The sequence below is a fragment of the Dipodomys merriami genome, unplaced genomic scaffold, assembly GCF_024711535.1.
Source record: "Dipodomys merriami isolate MVZ:Mamm:240054 unplaced genomic scaffold, mDipMer1.0.p SCAF_20, whole genome shotgun sequence".
Lineage (NCBI taxonomy): Eukaryota > Metazoa > Chordata > Mammalia > Rodentia > Heteromyidae > Dipodomys > Dipodomys merriami.
Genome location: NW_027203382.1, coordinates 10,029,511 through 10,045,613, shown reverse-complemented (window position 1 = coordinate 10,045,613; position 16,103 = coordinate 10,029,511). Strand labels below are relative to the sequence as shown.

At 34.1% G+C, this 16,103-nt stretch overlaps 1 protein-coding gene across 8 annotated transcripts in view; it reads right to left on the bottom strand.

The window, feature by feature from the left end:
• Positions 1-16,103, bottom strand: part of Kiaa0825 (KIAA0825 ortholog) — a 419,703-nt gene that overhangs the window by 192,434 nt on the left and 211,166 nt on the right. For 7 of the 8 annotated variants that reach the window (XM_070031074.1, XM_070031075.1, XM_070031070.1 and 4 more), the window contains 4 exons: positions 14,407-14,812; positions 10,232-10,391; positions 4,974-5,132; positions 3,059-3,153 (listed from right to left, as the gene is read on the bottom strand). In XM_070031074.1, the coding sequence (XP_069887175.1) occupies positions 3,059-3,153; positions 4,974-5,132; positions 10,232-10,391; positions 14,407-14,812 (820 nt within the window). Of the gene's footprint in view, positions 1-3,058; positions 3,154-4,938; positions 5,133-10,231; positions 10,392-14,406; positions 14,813-16,103 lie in introns of those variants that run through there. The other variant, XM_070031077.1, reaches the window with a different exon arrangement.

Here is a 16,103-nt window from a genome sequence, read left to right as displayed (position 1 = left end):
GCACAGAACCAGCCTGGGAAACAAAGGTCAGCATTGTCTCAGATAGAAATATTGCTGGTCTCCTCATATTTACTGTTTCATGGTTTGAACTATTCATTTCTTTGCCTTTATCTTCGGATGGATTCTTGGCTTTTTAACCTGTTTTTCTTTTTTTGCTCATTTTCTCACTTGGCTTTCCAGACCTATAGGCCCACTTCCTGGTCTGGCCTGGCCCGATTCTTGTTCTAACCCTCAATATTAATTTAGACCTCGAATTTACATAAGCTTGGTGGTCTGAGGGCTTGATTTCACAACAAATCCTTAATGAGCTTTACTATTTCCTTACTTGACCAGCACAAACACTGATGTTACTATTTTTAAAAAATGTTTATGCTTTCAACTTTTCAAAATATTCCTTTAAGCTTTAACACTCTTGGTTGTCTCAATGATTGACCTGAAGTAGCTATAAAGTTATTCTTATTTTTTTAAGGAAATCTATAGTCAAATATAAGTTCCTGAAAACCCACGGAACCTTTCCCATCTCCATTTTGTGTGTGTGTTGAAGGAGGCCTGGTTCACTCCTAGTATCTCAAAATAGTTAAATTCACAGTGGTCTGCTTATTATATATAGGCACAATGGAATATAAAAGGTAAATCCAATGGGCTTACTTTTCTCAAACTTATTCATTGTTATGTATTTGAGTACATTTCTCTTTGCAACATTATGATATGAGATAAAACTCACAAGTTCATTCATATATATAGCCATAATATGGAGCTAGATTAATACATGTATACTATTAAGGAAGAGGGTAAAAAAGAAGATGTTGCTGATTTTTAGTGAAATGAAGAGAAAGAAGTAAGGACATTTAGTTAGCTGAGCTGCTCTAGACTTCTCTTGCAGCTTGGCTTAACACCAAAGATCATGGTTATATGCTACATCTACTAGATGCTGAATGGCATATTTAACTCTCATTGTAAAAGTTCAGTGTTCTTGGGGTCTGATTTTCAGATTACTAGATTGGCCCAAAATTTAAAGATCCATTTAAAAAATATTTTCAGGAAATTCCAAAAAAAGGGAAAAGAGAATGAGAATAGAATTTCCTTACTGGTTCAATAGCAATCCAAACTCATGAGTAAGATTCTGGAAAAAAAAATGGGCAAGTGAGAGAAGAGATTAAATCCTCTCAGGTGTTTTCCTTCTTTCTAAGGGAGATCAATTAGGTTCATTGTGGCTTGTGGTAAGTGGTAATTTGTGGCAGAATACTTTTCATACCATTCTTGAAAAATCTAAGGCACTTATTAAGATGAGATTCTAGCTGTTTTTATTAAAAATTCATGACCCTTTTCCAAGAGAACCATTTTGACCTGATACTGCTGGCTACCGTCATGGGAGCTCTTTCACTCACTCCTATATATATTTCAGGGATAGAGATTTTAATGATTACTATCTAATTAAAATATATCTATTATTAATTATTAAATGAAAATAACAATATACAATTCTGGTTAAAACACAAATTCCCTTAGAAGTGGATTCTTACATATTGCAAATGCTTTAAGTTTTGAAGGATGTCTTGCCTTTAGACTATAATTTACTGTATTAGAAGCAATGATTCACAGCTGAAGAAAAAAATAGTAGACTATAATACAGTTCTAAATGAACTTCAAACATTTCAAATAGCAGGGAAAAAAAACATATCATCTACTCTTTATTTCTAGACAGGCCTATAATGTTTTGTATATATCATGAAACTAGAGTTTCAGCAGAGTTCTCTCCTTCATCAACTCCAAGTCTTACTTCTCCAAACAATTCTGGGGCACAGCCTGAGCACCACTGAAGTGCATGGTACATGGATTTGGTGCTCTCTAGAGCACTGCCAGGTAGAACTCTATAGTTGGGGCATCTCTGCCCTTCGTGTGGAAGTTCTGCATTGTTCAGGTTGGCCCATAGTAGGTGGATGATGTTAATTCAGACTAAGAAAACCATTATGACCACATATCTAAGCCACAATTTTCATTGGCAAGCTAACAGTTGTTTTTGTAAATACTCCATTTGTAAAGTACTTCTATTGCTCCTCTTTTAAGATGTTTTCTTACATGTACACAGGTTTTTCCAGGATGATTTGATAATGTTAATATGTCACTGTCATTATTTTCTCTTTCAGGAAAAATGGTAGTCAACATTTTTGCAAAAAGATATGGAAATACATTACGAAGACTGAACAGAAAATAATTTTCAGCTACAAGAAAAGAGATGATGTGTGAAAATAAAACCAGCTTTATACAAATGTGTGTGTGTGTAGTTTGAAAATGTAATGACTGAAAATGTAAACTTCAGTTTTGAAAGTTTATGTCTTAGAGTTTTCACTAAAAACTTTTAAGGTATTTTAAACAATTGATGCAAAATATAAAGAAGTTTATATATATTATAAGTATAAGATCTAGATCTATATTCATATTACAATTTTATGGAATGACACTAGTTAGGTATGTATGTGTACAAAATAATATGCAACTGAAGCTATAGCAAAATGCTAAAATAACTGACTAAAAGGTAAAAAAAATCATTCATGGCAGTTTTCCTTATATGTTTCTCTGATGAGGTGAGTTGATTTTATCTGGCATCTTTTGAGTACTGATTAATTTGTTAGAGGCAAAGACAAAGTATGATAAAGATGTTCAGATCAATAACTTTTAATGTTTATAATAGTGAACTATTAAATTCACAAAATCAAAGCTGCTTCAAATTAATACTAAACTTAACTACATTCTGGAACCAAAATTTGCACATGCTCTTTATGGATAATAGAATTTAGAAGTTATACTTATATGCTTTTTGTCATACTTTCTTTTAAAGGTGAGAGACTAAAGAGGAAGAAAACAAAAGAGATTCCCCTACTTATAAAATGTCTCACTTTCCAAAAAATATGACATACACTTAAATACACACACACACACACACACACACACACACACACACACACACACACACACACACACACACACACACACACACACACACACACATATATCCACACCACACATTACCACCACCTTGTATCAACAATCTTATTACCTGTTTTTGAGCAGCACACTGAAGGTCATCTTATCCAGTCCCAGATAATTTGGCAGTAAGTTTGACCAATTCCAGCTCCATTTTGTGATGGCTGACTGTTGATAAATGAGAAGACACTATTGTTAGTTATTAATCAGAGTTAATATGATCAGTAAATTAAAGCTCCAGCTGTGATAGACTAACTAAGAAGGAGGGGGGTCTAGAACAAGGACTTAGACAGATAACATCAATCATGTCCATAGAAAAAGGTTTTTATTCCAATAAGACAGCAATTAATTTATAAATCCATTTGGGATGTAGTCATTATTTATAAAAATATAAATCAGTTTCTTGAGTCATTATTCTTCTGAGTGTTAATGGCATTTACTCAACAAGTTTCTTTGGGAGAGTACTTTTTTGAGAAACAAAGAAAAATAATTGGCAAGTTTTTCATGTATCATATCACTTTGTAGATTCTTTGTTAACACCTAAATTTTCTATTTAAAAAGCTAAGAAGTGCTAAGATTGAAAATACAAGAAACAGCCTAGTGAGAGTGCAATATCAACATTACCTTTTGGTTAAGAAAATGCTTTAAAAGGAACATTATAAATACCATCAAGTATAAATAACATAAATGATTTTTTCTCATTAATAGATAGTTTCACAGAGAAGTAAAGAGAAAAATTACTGTGAAAAAATAATCTCGTAATTCAGAACTCAACAAAACATGCCATTTATTTAAATGAAGTAAGGATAATTTAACAGCTACAATAATTATTTATGGTTTGGAGAAAAGTAATGTACAATGTAGGAAGGCAGGCAATCAACTCTAAGTGTATAACATATTTTGTTTTAAAGTATTATTGATGTTTTTGTTCCTTAAAACTAAATAGTTTGGATAATAAGAGTCCAGTCTGATGCTTAAAATCCAACAAGAGCTATCCCTTGTCACCTGCTGATTAATTGAGCACTACAATGCTGTCATAGAGCAGGAGCATTCTGCCCCAGGTTGTCAGCCTTTGAAGGTCTTATTCTACCACAGTATTGATGAATGCAGGCACGAGCTGTAACAGGCATGGTAAAAATATTATCTGCATGCTGAATTAGGCCATTGTTTTAATTCTCATTTTCATCAGAGCTCTAGGTCAAGCAATCCTTCTCTTTTCCCCTGTTAGTTCAAATTCTCTGTCAAGAAGTTTCTGGTAAAAAGCCAGCCAGAGATAAATAAAGCTAAAGCAACTTCATATTTCAAACACTTTGGTGGAAGAGTGATCTTTTTATTGAAACTACTGAAACATATAGCTTAAACAATTTCATAATTTGTCATTTAAAGACTCACTGTGTTCATCAAAGTTAGTATATTCTAAATATCTGATACATTTTTTTAGAGATTCAATGTCTGTAGTGACTGTGTATATTGGCATTAGGAAATTTAGGATACCAAATAGAGAAGGACATTATATAAAATGTCTGCTTCTTCAGGCTTTCTCTAGCTACAGCCTAGCAAATATTCCCTTGCCCATGGCCAACTGACCAAGTCAGAAGTTAAGTTTTCTAGATCTATAAATCAGTTTCACAAATAGAAGGTAAAATATAGAGCAAGTGAATTTAACCAAAGGGTTTGTTATGTACATGTATAGAAATATCACCCTAAACCCATTTGTACAATTACTTTTATAAAAAAGAAAAATTTACTAGTTTTTAAGTGCATTATATACTATGATACTCTGAAATAATAAGTCATTTTAAAGGAGGAAAAAAAGAAGCACAATAACTTTCAAAAGTTAATCTGGGCTGGCCATATAAATAAGCACATGACCTAATGCTTCATAACAAATACAACTTATGAGCAAATATTCACAGACAAAGCATTGTTTTGCCCATGCAGAAAAAAACGTACATTTAAATTAAATTTTCCACTTAATGGACACATACTTGATCTACCATGTGTTCACTGAACACCTTATTCACATGGAAAGGGTTAAAGGCAGAAGGCGCATCTTCCATACTCCTTAAGGGCATCTTTAAAGGCTGGATGGGCAATGGCTTTTCCTCTGAACCCTTCATAGAAAACAGCTGTTCTTTTAAATATTCCTTCATGGGGGGAAAAAGAAAGTACAAGTCAGGATGTTAAAAAGAATACACTCTTTTTTTTAACTGATCCAACCCCACATTTGACCCTCAATTTGTGAGATTATAGTGTCTGACTTGCCTAGGAAGAAACATAGTAGAGTATCAATCAGTATTGCAATAAACTTACCAAAAGTAGGTTTACTTAATGTAGGGTACAGATTTTTAAAAAATTAATAAACTCTTTTATATTTGAGTGAATGCTGGATATTTCAGCATCTTCTCCCTAGGCATTGTCTCATCATTGGTTCGTGAGTTTTGCCATGCTGGTTACCAAAACTTGATCCCAGAGCCTGACAAGGATTGCTTCTCCTTTCATCGTGTGATCATGTGTACTTGCTCCCTCCTCCAGGCTTAGCACATCACTATGTATGTTAATATTTTATTCCAAGTAATGTTATTCTATGCAGAATTATTTATAATTCAACCACCATTTCCTTGCTCTGGACTGAAAGCTATCAAGGTTCAATAAAAGCTCAAAATACATCACTCAAATATTCCAAGTTCCAGTGCAGTTCTAGGTAAACCTACTGCATTATACCTCATTTCCCTCCTCTAAATACATATGGTGAATAATGTGAATGTAATTTGTAGGACTATTTTTGTAAGACAACAAATTAAAATGACTAAGAAGTCTACCATCAACTAATAAATGCTTATTTAATGAATAAAAATAAAGATTATATGTAACAATGGATTTTTTCCTTTAGAATAAGGTTCAGAATGTTGTAGCTAAAAGAACTTCAGGAATCATCTGTAAACTCTTACTACTGAGAATCTGGTACATAGATCAGCAGAGTCAGCCTCACTTGGGAGCTTGTTAGAAAACAAAATTGTATTCCCTACCAAATCAGACTCTGTCTGATAACAGGAATTCCCAAGAGATGAAGAAGAATATGAAAAACTGAGAAAATCTAGCTCAGTATCACACTCAATCCTTGGCTCTGAAAGAGCAAAAGTCAAGCCTGAGGCCAGAGACCTGTGAGGGATAATTACTGAGGCTAGAGTCACATGTCTAGTCTCAGTTCACTCTGTGTGTGTGTGTGTGTGTGTGTGTGTTTCCCCTTGTTCCTCTATAGTTTTAAAAATGTTCACTGTATCATTTGTGGAAGGCAAATTTAAGAAGTTAATATCCCTAAAAGTCTAGTGAAACCATTGGTAAACGTAGCAATGTTAGCTATATCTTAAACTTATTCATTGTGGAGAATATCTCTTTAGAAAGATAAATTCTGTAGGAGAAAAATGAGGGAAGAGGTAACAGGTTTGACAAGAAATGTACTTATTACCTTACTTATGTAACTGTAACCCCTCTGTATATCACCTTGAAAATAGGAAAAAGAAAAAAAGAAAGATAAATTCTGTAGTGTAGAATACAAATAGGCATCTCCTAAATACTATCTGATCTGATGAAGCCATCCAAAAAGAATTTTATACCTAAATTTAGGTAACCAGATCTAACCAAAAGCTTTGTTTGTCATGATTTATGAAGTAATATTTTAAAATACTCTCTTCTTTGGAAAAGAATGCTTTGTTTTTGGCTAATGTTTTCTTCACTGAAATTCCTCTTACATTAACTATGTATTTTGATTTTGTTTCCATTATTCAAAAATATAGAGTTCTCTACTGCAAGTTGTGAACAAAATGGCATTCCTTTGATAACTCTGCTACATTGATGATCATCAGTATTTCTTCTTAAAACCAGTTTTTTTTTTAAATAAAAACCAGTTTCTTGAGAATCTGAGGCAAGATTATGTATGATTTTAATGCACTCATGGGCTATGTGGAGATACTTTCAAATGAAACAAAACAAAAACAGGATTACTTTACTCTGACATTGCTTTCATCAGATTTAATCAAAACTACTTCATATTTCCATTGTTTTCTTGAGAATCTCTGCACAGTTACATCAAAGTTTCTTTTTTCCTTCTTTATATGTGTTTATTGCCTTAAAACATTATCCCAGAGTTTCAGTACAGTACTGAAAATCAGTGTGGAAAAGGGATCTGATCCAAGCCCTATTCTAATTTAGTGAGAAAATTGAGGTTCCCATCATTTAAAACATATATTTATATTTTATAAAATGGAAAATATTATTTTGAGGTAATTAAAAGAGCAACTGATTTCTGAGTTCCATGAAACAATTCTTATATGGATGGACCTCATTAGCACAGAGAAGTTTTAAGCTCATATTATAAACAATAGTCATAAACCATCTCTCCATTTTTATATTAGATAATTTTAAATATTCAACTATTTGTCACTAGGTAATAATTATCCTGTCAATGTCCTATCTATAACTACTTCAAGATAATAAAAATATATTTAAAAAAATATTTTAGTCTGGTGCCAGTGGCTCATACCTGTAATCCTAGCTACTCAGGAGGCTGAGATATGAGGATTACAGTTCAAAGCCCGCTTGGGCAGGAAAGTACATGAGACACTTATCTCCAATAAAACACCAGAAAACCAGAAGTGGAACTGTGGCTCAAGCGGTAGTGCACTAGCCTTGAGCTGAAGAGCTGAGGGACAGTGCCCAGGCCCAGAGTTCAAGCCCCATGACCAACAACAACAAAAATTTTTTTTTAAGAAACCAAGAAAATTAAGTTTCAGTTGACATTTCTAAACTACATATTCTTCCAGAGTAGAAAACTAAAGCTGAAACTTGAAGAGTACACAGACATGTACATTTTTATGGTAAAAGAACCAATCATTTCTTGTAGCAATATTTAAAATATTCATTTTACCTATAATCAAATTACCAATTATATATTTATTCAACATCAATAATAAATTAACAAAATATATACGTCAAAGCTTCTTTCTCTACCTTTTACATTCTCTCTTCTTCTCACCACTTAAGTGTTTTTCCTTTCAGATGAACTCAACTACCACATTTACTGAAGACCATCAAACCTACAGTCATTACCTCTCTTGTCTGTGCTCATGCCCAGAACCTCAGCTACAATTTTACGTTCTTGCTCAGACATGTTACTTTCATTTGAAAAACAAATCTCTAACTTAATTTCCCTGCATAACTTCTCTGTAGGTATATATCCACAAAGGCTTTTCTACATTTTCTAGTAACATCTAGTGGTGTATGTGAAGCACCACTAATTCAATTTCACCTACAGCACTATGAGCCCAATGTTGAAAGCAATAACAAATACTATGCAAGTCAGTTCGTCAACTTCTGTTATTTGAGTTTTGGGCCTATGCTTTTGTAATATCCAGAAGGTACATATCTCCTACCCACTATGCCTTTGGGTTTAGCTAACATTACACCTTTTACTTTAATGCACACGCCTCACCCAGTATAGTACAACTGTAAATACTTAGCTCAACAACCTTAAGCTAGATAGTGCCATGGTGGCAAATTTATTCACATGTAACAAAAGAAAAATCAGAATTTTGAGTTTCTTTGGTCAAAATTTACTGGTACCCCAATGAAGACCTTATAGCACACTTGTTCAAAGCTACACAAGATTAATGCAGGAAGAATGCATCAGGTGCTTTTGTTTACTGGTCATTTCTGAGCTTTCTATCCATTTTGCAATCTATACCAGTGATTAGTATCCTCTGAACTGTTGCAATGCCACTTTACGAAGGTTACCAGTGCAATCATTCTGCAACTTTTTTTTCTCAGTAGTAACTGCAATTACTTTGGCCACTTTGGGAGACCAAGTGGACCTACTACTGAGGAGCCTGGCTTTGAAAGAATATTTCATTTAGCCAAGGCCAGGAGTTCCAGAGTTCCCCAAATACAAACACAAAGCAGGCTATGGCAAGTCATTAACGAGAGGAAGTAGGCTGTATTACTTTGTTGCAATTTCTACTGATTTTCGGTGTCTTAGGAACAGGGTCATTTCTGACAGCACCAAATTTCCTGTATTGGAACAACATTGAATGTATTGTCATGCCACCTGTTTATTGACTGGTTGATTAACTCTATGAAATCCAGGAAATAAGAATGACAAAGTAATTCTCAGACAGATACTGGTTGAAAGAACTTTTAGACAACTGATTTGTAAAATGTTATAGAACTCAATTCCTTAGTTACATATGTTTTTGTTTTTTGCCAGTCGTGGGGCCTGAACTCTGGGCCTGGGTGCTCTCCCTCAGTTCTTCAGCTCAAGGCTAGTGCTCTACCACTTGAGCCACAGCACCACTTCTGGCTTTTTCTGCTTATGTGGCACTGAGGAATCGAACCCAGGGACTCATGCATGCAAGGCAAGCACTCTACCACTGAGCCACCTTCCCAGCCCTTATGGTTTTTAAGGCCTATGTATTATAAAAATAAAATTCTATATGTTAACCTTATTCATATTACACAATCTTTACTTTTCAAAAAATATTTTCATGCATTTATGAATACGAACATAATTGAAGGTGCCACATTCTAATTGACACAAATCAAAATAATAACTGAGGTAGCAAACTTACATTAGTTCAACTGAATAGCTTCCAAAGCCTCTATTTACATTTTTTTGAATAGTCCAAAATATGTGGGGTCAGAGATTTAACAGCGCAAAGATATGGACAAGTATAACATTTTTTCCCAACCAGTATATTAAAATGAATTTTGTTGGGCTCATCTGATTGGCCCCAAATATGGTTGAATATTTTTCTGAAGGTTTTCTTTTTCCATTACATTTTTAAAAAACTGCTAATTTTACCAACATATGCATGATGCTTTCAGGAAAATAACTGTCTCCCCTCAAAAAATGTTTCATTTCCATAATGCTAGATTTTAGTATCAACTTAACAGCCACAAACACACAATTCCCAAACTACACCTTTAGTCTCTACAATGCAGAACTGAACTGAATTTATGAGCCGTGTTATTGTTTAAATCATATAAATAAAACTTACACTGTTTCCGTGGTGCTATTTCTATACAAATGCAGAACAGCCGGGGCTGCATAGATTCTATTAATAATGCAATATTGAGTTTGGTATTGACTTTAAGAAGTATTATCACCTCCTTGACTAACCCTTAGCTGCCAGCAGACGCTGCCTCAGGCCAGTACACACCTAATTGCTCGGTAAAAAGGCCGTTTCCCTACCTCATTGAGCCGCATGATGTGATAAATTTGCCTCAGGTATTCGCTGCCACCTGGTTTGTGGCAGAGATCCAGGACCATCGTGTTTATTTTCTGCTCAGTCAGTTCAAGAGGAGTATCTCCTTCTTCTAAAACTGTGCTTTTCTCCATTGTCATCAGTGCACTAAATACAAAAGGAAGCAAATATGTATTTGTGATCAAAGAACTGGAGCTGGAAAATAATCAGAGATGGAATGTAGAGAGAGATGTAAATTTCATACTCAGAGTACCCATGAAAATTTCACTCAAGTAGGTAAGTCTTCCCTGCTGCTATACAAATGGTGGAAGAATGAAGCTTCTGAAAGCATTTTATTAAAATTGAATCATTTCTTTTAAACCATTTCTTTATTACATTTACACTCCTTTCTACAAAACACTTCCACATCACTACAATTGTTGAAATTGCTATAATCATGGGATAAAACAAAACATTTCTTTTTCTTTTTAAGAATAGGTAAGAAATAATTGGTATTTTTTCTAGGAGAATTAAAAAGTATCTTTGATGCCAGAAATAGCTTTGGTTTTCTGTCTTCTGTAGATTTCTCTTTACACCTGTCATAGAACACATTAAAAACTAATTAAAGTGTCAGAGGGAGAGCCTGGTAAGCTAAATATAAATTGGGTCTTTCTAAGCATTGTGCTTATCATTGGATATTTTTAATTGGCCTTTGACACTTGTTGCTTTTTTAAACTATATGCTCTCTTTCCTGCTTCTTTCCTATAACAGACAAGAAAAGTCAGGTCATTCTTTCAGTACAAGGGTCTATTTTTACCCTACCAAAACATTGAAAATACAGTTCTGAAACATTGAGTTGTTTGTTGCAGTACTGGAATCAAACCCAGGACCTTGTCCATTTTACACAAGTGCTCTACTCCTGAGCAACAATTCCCCCTCTGAAACATTTCTTCTTGAATGATCATCTACTTACTTATTCTTGTTTTGAACATTGTTCCCATGCTAATAATGGATGACATATACATTTTAAACATCTCAGTCTATATCTGTGTAAAACAATGTATCAAACATATATGTATGCCACACTAATTTCCTTCATGTAATTGCTATTTAGATCATATAAGGGTTCTCAATGTAAGTACTTTAGGAATATTCCTAATTTTTCACTATTTCCCAGACTAAATGAAATTTTTCATGGTGTAATCAGCTGTATACTGCAGTTCATTACTGAGATTTTGCCATGATTATAAAATTAGTTCTGCTAAGAGTCAGTGTTGCTGACCTGAAGACTGAACCAAATGATACCCAGCTGCTGGACATTAACTATGATATTGCTTCCACATGTAGCTTCAGAAATCCTTTTCGAAAAAAAGGTAACTTTAAGATCATATAAGCCTTGCTAAAAGAAAAAAAAATAAAGCCAATTCTGATTTACTTAGAGCAAACTATTTTTTTAAACAAGAGACATGTGTTACAATAATGGGAATTTTTGCATATCTTCTGTAAGCTACATACAAGATGCAAGCAAAATTTCTTGTTAAGGTTTTATAGAGGCTGACATTGAAAAAGTTGGGGCCCTCTGACAAAGAAGTACCTTCATGCCTGTTCCTGAATTGTATCCTTTCCTGCCCATCACTGTGCAGGTGAAGCAAATGATTGGATTCAGTCAATGCTATGATTAATGAGTTCCTCTCTGGATTTGGGACTGCCTATCAATCATGTCATTAGGGAGAATGTGCCCTGAAAGACGCAGACCTTAGCCAAGGAATAACTGCATTAATCTTAATCTGTATATGCACCCAGCCAGCCAAGTCAGGGTCACCATGATGAAAAACAATAATCTTCAACTCGACAAATTACTTTGCAAAGACAGACATTTCTTTACTTTTGGGGCTGTGTGTTCTCAAAAATCTAAGTTGACTGTTTACAGCTTGAGAGTTAGTACAAAGTGAAGGTTATTTTAATGAATAGTAATGATTTCAGGCAGTATGCAAGACAGGAAAGGCTTATAGCTGCCACCTTTTTAACTAGTTATTTTCACCATTTCCATAAAATCAAAGCTAAAACAGAATTCTAGTAAAATAAATCTAGCTAAATGATATTGGTTCCAAGATAATCTTCATGAGGAATTAAGGCTTCATTTATCTTACCAGAAGAAACAATTTAATTTCTGTGCTGGTGTTATTAAAAAAAAAAACTAGGATAAAGCCAAGGCAACCTTTTATCTAACATAGACATCATAATTTGAAATACATTTTTCCTCATAGTGTAGAACTATGAACTAAATTAGTATCAATTTATGAGAAAGACTAGCTGTAGAAGTTTATATCTATATCAGATAAACAATTTGAAATCAAGGGCAAGAATAAATATTCCTATAGCACCCAAAGCCTATGAGAATGTTACCTAAAGTAAGTTAAAATCAAGTTGAAATTTTCACACACATATAAATAAATTTGTTTGCAACTTTGTGTATTACTATAAGTTATGAAATTGCGAAAGACATAGTATTGTGATACTTATTCAGAATCTTGGAATGCTATATAGCACATTAAAAAAAATCAACAATTCCACATTTTGGTACATATTGTAAGTGATAGCCAAGTACCACTTTTGAATATTAACTAACCAGTTAAACATTATGTTGACAATACTATAAGAGATAATATGTATTAAATTAAAAACACCTTTTTAGGAAAAAACTAACTAGCCTACTGATTACTGTATATAGGGCTAAGCATATTATTTACTATTGCCTTAAATAAATTTTATTTGATATATATATATTCCTAAGTCAGTAGTAGATATAATCAACTTTATAACTAATCAGACAACTATTTTTCCATTTATTTCTTCCTCTCTTTTAATAACCACTGCCACATATGATGACATCCGACCTTAATCGTTTAGTCATTGATTAAAGCCTATATATTAGTATTGAATGCAAATATAAAGAATAAGAAGGTCACTGTCAATGCTACTAAGCATTTCCCTGACTGTTGCTGTTAGTATTCCTACCCAAGGGACCTCTCAGAAGTAAATTTCTAGAAGTCCGCATGACAATTATGATGGCCTACTTTCATTATATAGATTAATATAGTCTTACATATTAACATAAACAAGAATATTAGTATATAACAGTTGCTTACTAGTTCTAAGCCTGATGCAAACAACTTTATGCCACTCAATTTTTCAAAAAATTTCATTGTTCGGGTATCACAATGAAATTGAGGTTTTGAGAAAGTCACTAACTTGAACAAGATGCCCATCTACAAGTGATTTATACTTGTCCATCTAACTCTACAACCTATCATCTACAAATAATTATAACCATCTTTCAAATGACTTTTAGTTGTTTCAGGCAGAAAGTTATACTAGAATATGCTAGTGACAGGAATATAATTTAGAAGAGTGGAGGACATTGGGGCAAGGTTTTTATAAAATAGGCAGAGTTAGTAGACCACCTGAACCGGAATTACTTGATCAATATCATGTAATTCTATATCTGAAAACTAACTTTAAGACAGGAGAACTCCATGTACATATTTAAATTCACCAGGGACCCTTAAAAATCTTTGCAGTACTACAAATCACTTAGCTCTTGATGACAAAGCTCTGAGAAGGCTGACATTTTCATACTGAAACAGCTGGGTGTGTTTATGGCTCCAGTGTGATATGCCCCAATTGCCCTCTGGGATTCTTACATTACCAGATGAAAAATGTGTACCTTTTTGACAATCGAGTACACAGAAAGCAATAAAAAGCCTTTTATATCCATTAATTCCTTCTTAATTTAATCTCCATGCCCACTCCATTTACAAAATGCTCTAGGCTATCCACTAGATACTTGTTTGCACACTGAAAAGGAGTGAAACTAAATTCCCTTGGGTTTAACAACACCCTTTTAATCAGAAACCTTAATATGCTGACTAAATAAAGTATAGTGTTCCATTATATCAAGAGGGTTTGAATTTTAAGAAAACAAGGAGTGTCTAAAACACCCAGTGTTTAGTTGGGATACTAATCTTTTTTTTTTTTTTTGTATTCATCAAAGCTCCAATGATTTTAGGCCAAATGATCACAGACACACATCTGACAATAGTTTGGTGCTGTTGTATATTGGTGATTTTGTTACTGTGAAAGTAGTTGATGAAATTCAGTGGTAGAAAAAATATGACTTTACCATTCAGTGCTAAGTTTCCTTGCTTTCAACAGTTGGCGTTCTATCCAGTTGGGATTTTGTTGCTCAATGCTCTGTGTGACCTTCTGAATCTTTTGGTTAGGGCTACTGTGCCCTTGAATGATGCTTTCCAAACATGCACAAATTAAACTGAGTTTCTCTTTACTCCATCTGTCAAGGGAGGCACCTGTTAAGAGTTCCACAGTGTTTCCATCCTCAAATATCCGACATGTAATTATAACCAAGTTCCAGACAAGCAGGCCAACTTTCTTCAATTCCACAAAGTTTTTTGACATTTTTCTCTCAGACAGAAAAAAGAAGTATTTAATTGAGGGAGGCAAACATGCAATCACTGTAGGTAGCTTGCTGATTACAATAGATATTGCCTGAGCAGCAAACCTTGTGAAGCCTGTGGAAGAAAAGACAGAAAAGGGATGATTAATATTAGCATTTAAGTTCCATCACTGCATAGTTTTGTGCTGTACAGGGATGTCTAATTTTTGTGGAGAAAATTGTTGAGAAGAAAAAGTTCTTGACATATTCTGACAGAACACAATTGGGGTTTCCTGCTGGATTTTCTAAATTCCCCCAGCTTCCAAGATTAGTATTTTTTTCCTCTTCTCCACAAATGGCAATTAGAAAATTCAGAATTATAATTTGTAGTTTTATCTCAGACTGCAGCTTTGAAGGACCTAGGTGCCTCACTAACTAATGCAAAGGCATCCCTGCTCAATCTCTCTCTCTCTTTATAACTTTCAATAGCTCTGAGCCCCCTTTATACCTTTCTCCTCTTTCTCTGGAATCTGTGACACAATCACCCCAGCTCTTCTCAGGTCTGGATCAACTTCTTTTCATTTATAACCTAAACATCTCCCCAGAGAACTTTGCTTCCCCATCATGCTCTTCCCATCCCAGCTCTCAGTCCTTTTCTATCATATAACTTGTTTGGTTTCTCGCCATCACCTAATTAAAATTTTCTTTGCTCATTATCTGTCAACCTCCAATAGAATACCAACTCTAGGAGAGCAGTACTGGAATACCATCATTAAGTACCTCATATGGAGGAGTTGTTCAATGAACATCTGTTGAATAAATAAGTCAATAATCTGGTTTCTGTTCAACTCTATTACTTGTCTTTGTGTCTGAGACTAGTTCCACATTTTCCTAATACCCCTTAAATGTACATGCATGTTTAGCAGTCCTTGGCCCTTTGGTTGATGATTCTGTAGTTTTTCTCTGCTTGGTCTGTTTCTCTAAAGGATGTACCAATCTTCCTTCTTTATATTAGGGTTTTTCATTTGGACTGGATAGTTCTTGGTTTTGAGGAGCTGTCCTGCACACTGAAATCAGTATCCCTGATTTCTACCCACTAAACATCAGTAACATACCCGTCAATTGTGCTAACTCTTGTAAATGTATTTGACTATCTTTGTTTGAATAATATGATCTATATGACCATGTTGGTAATCAGAATCATAATGCACCATGCTAGGTAATCTTTTGTGTGTCATTGTTATATATATCATTGTGTTAGACTTTTCATGGCTATGATAGAATGTCTGACATAGACAACTTTAAGGAAAGAAGACTTTGTTTTGACTATGTTTTCAGATCATCACAGCAGGGAGAGGATACTAGAGCACAGAAGCTCACATAATGCAGCCAGGAAGCTTGGAGAATTAGCACTAGCTAACTTCCTC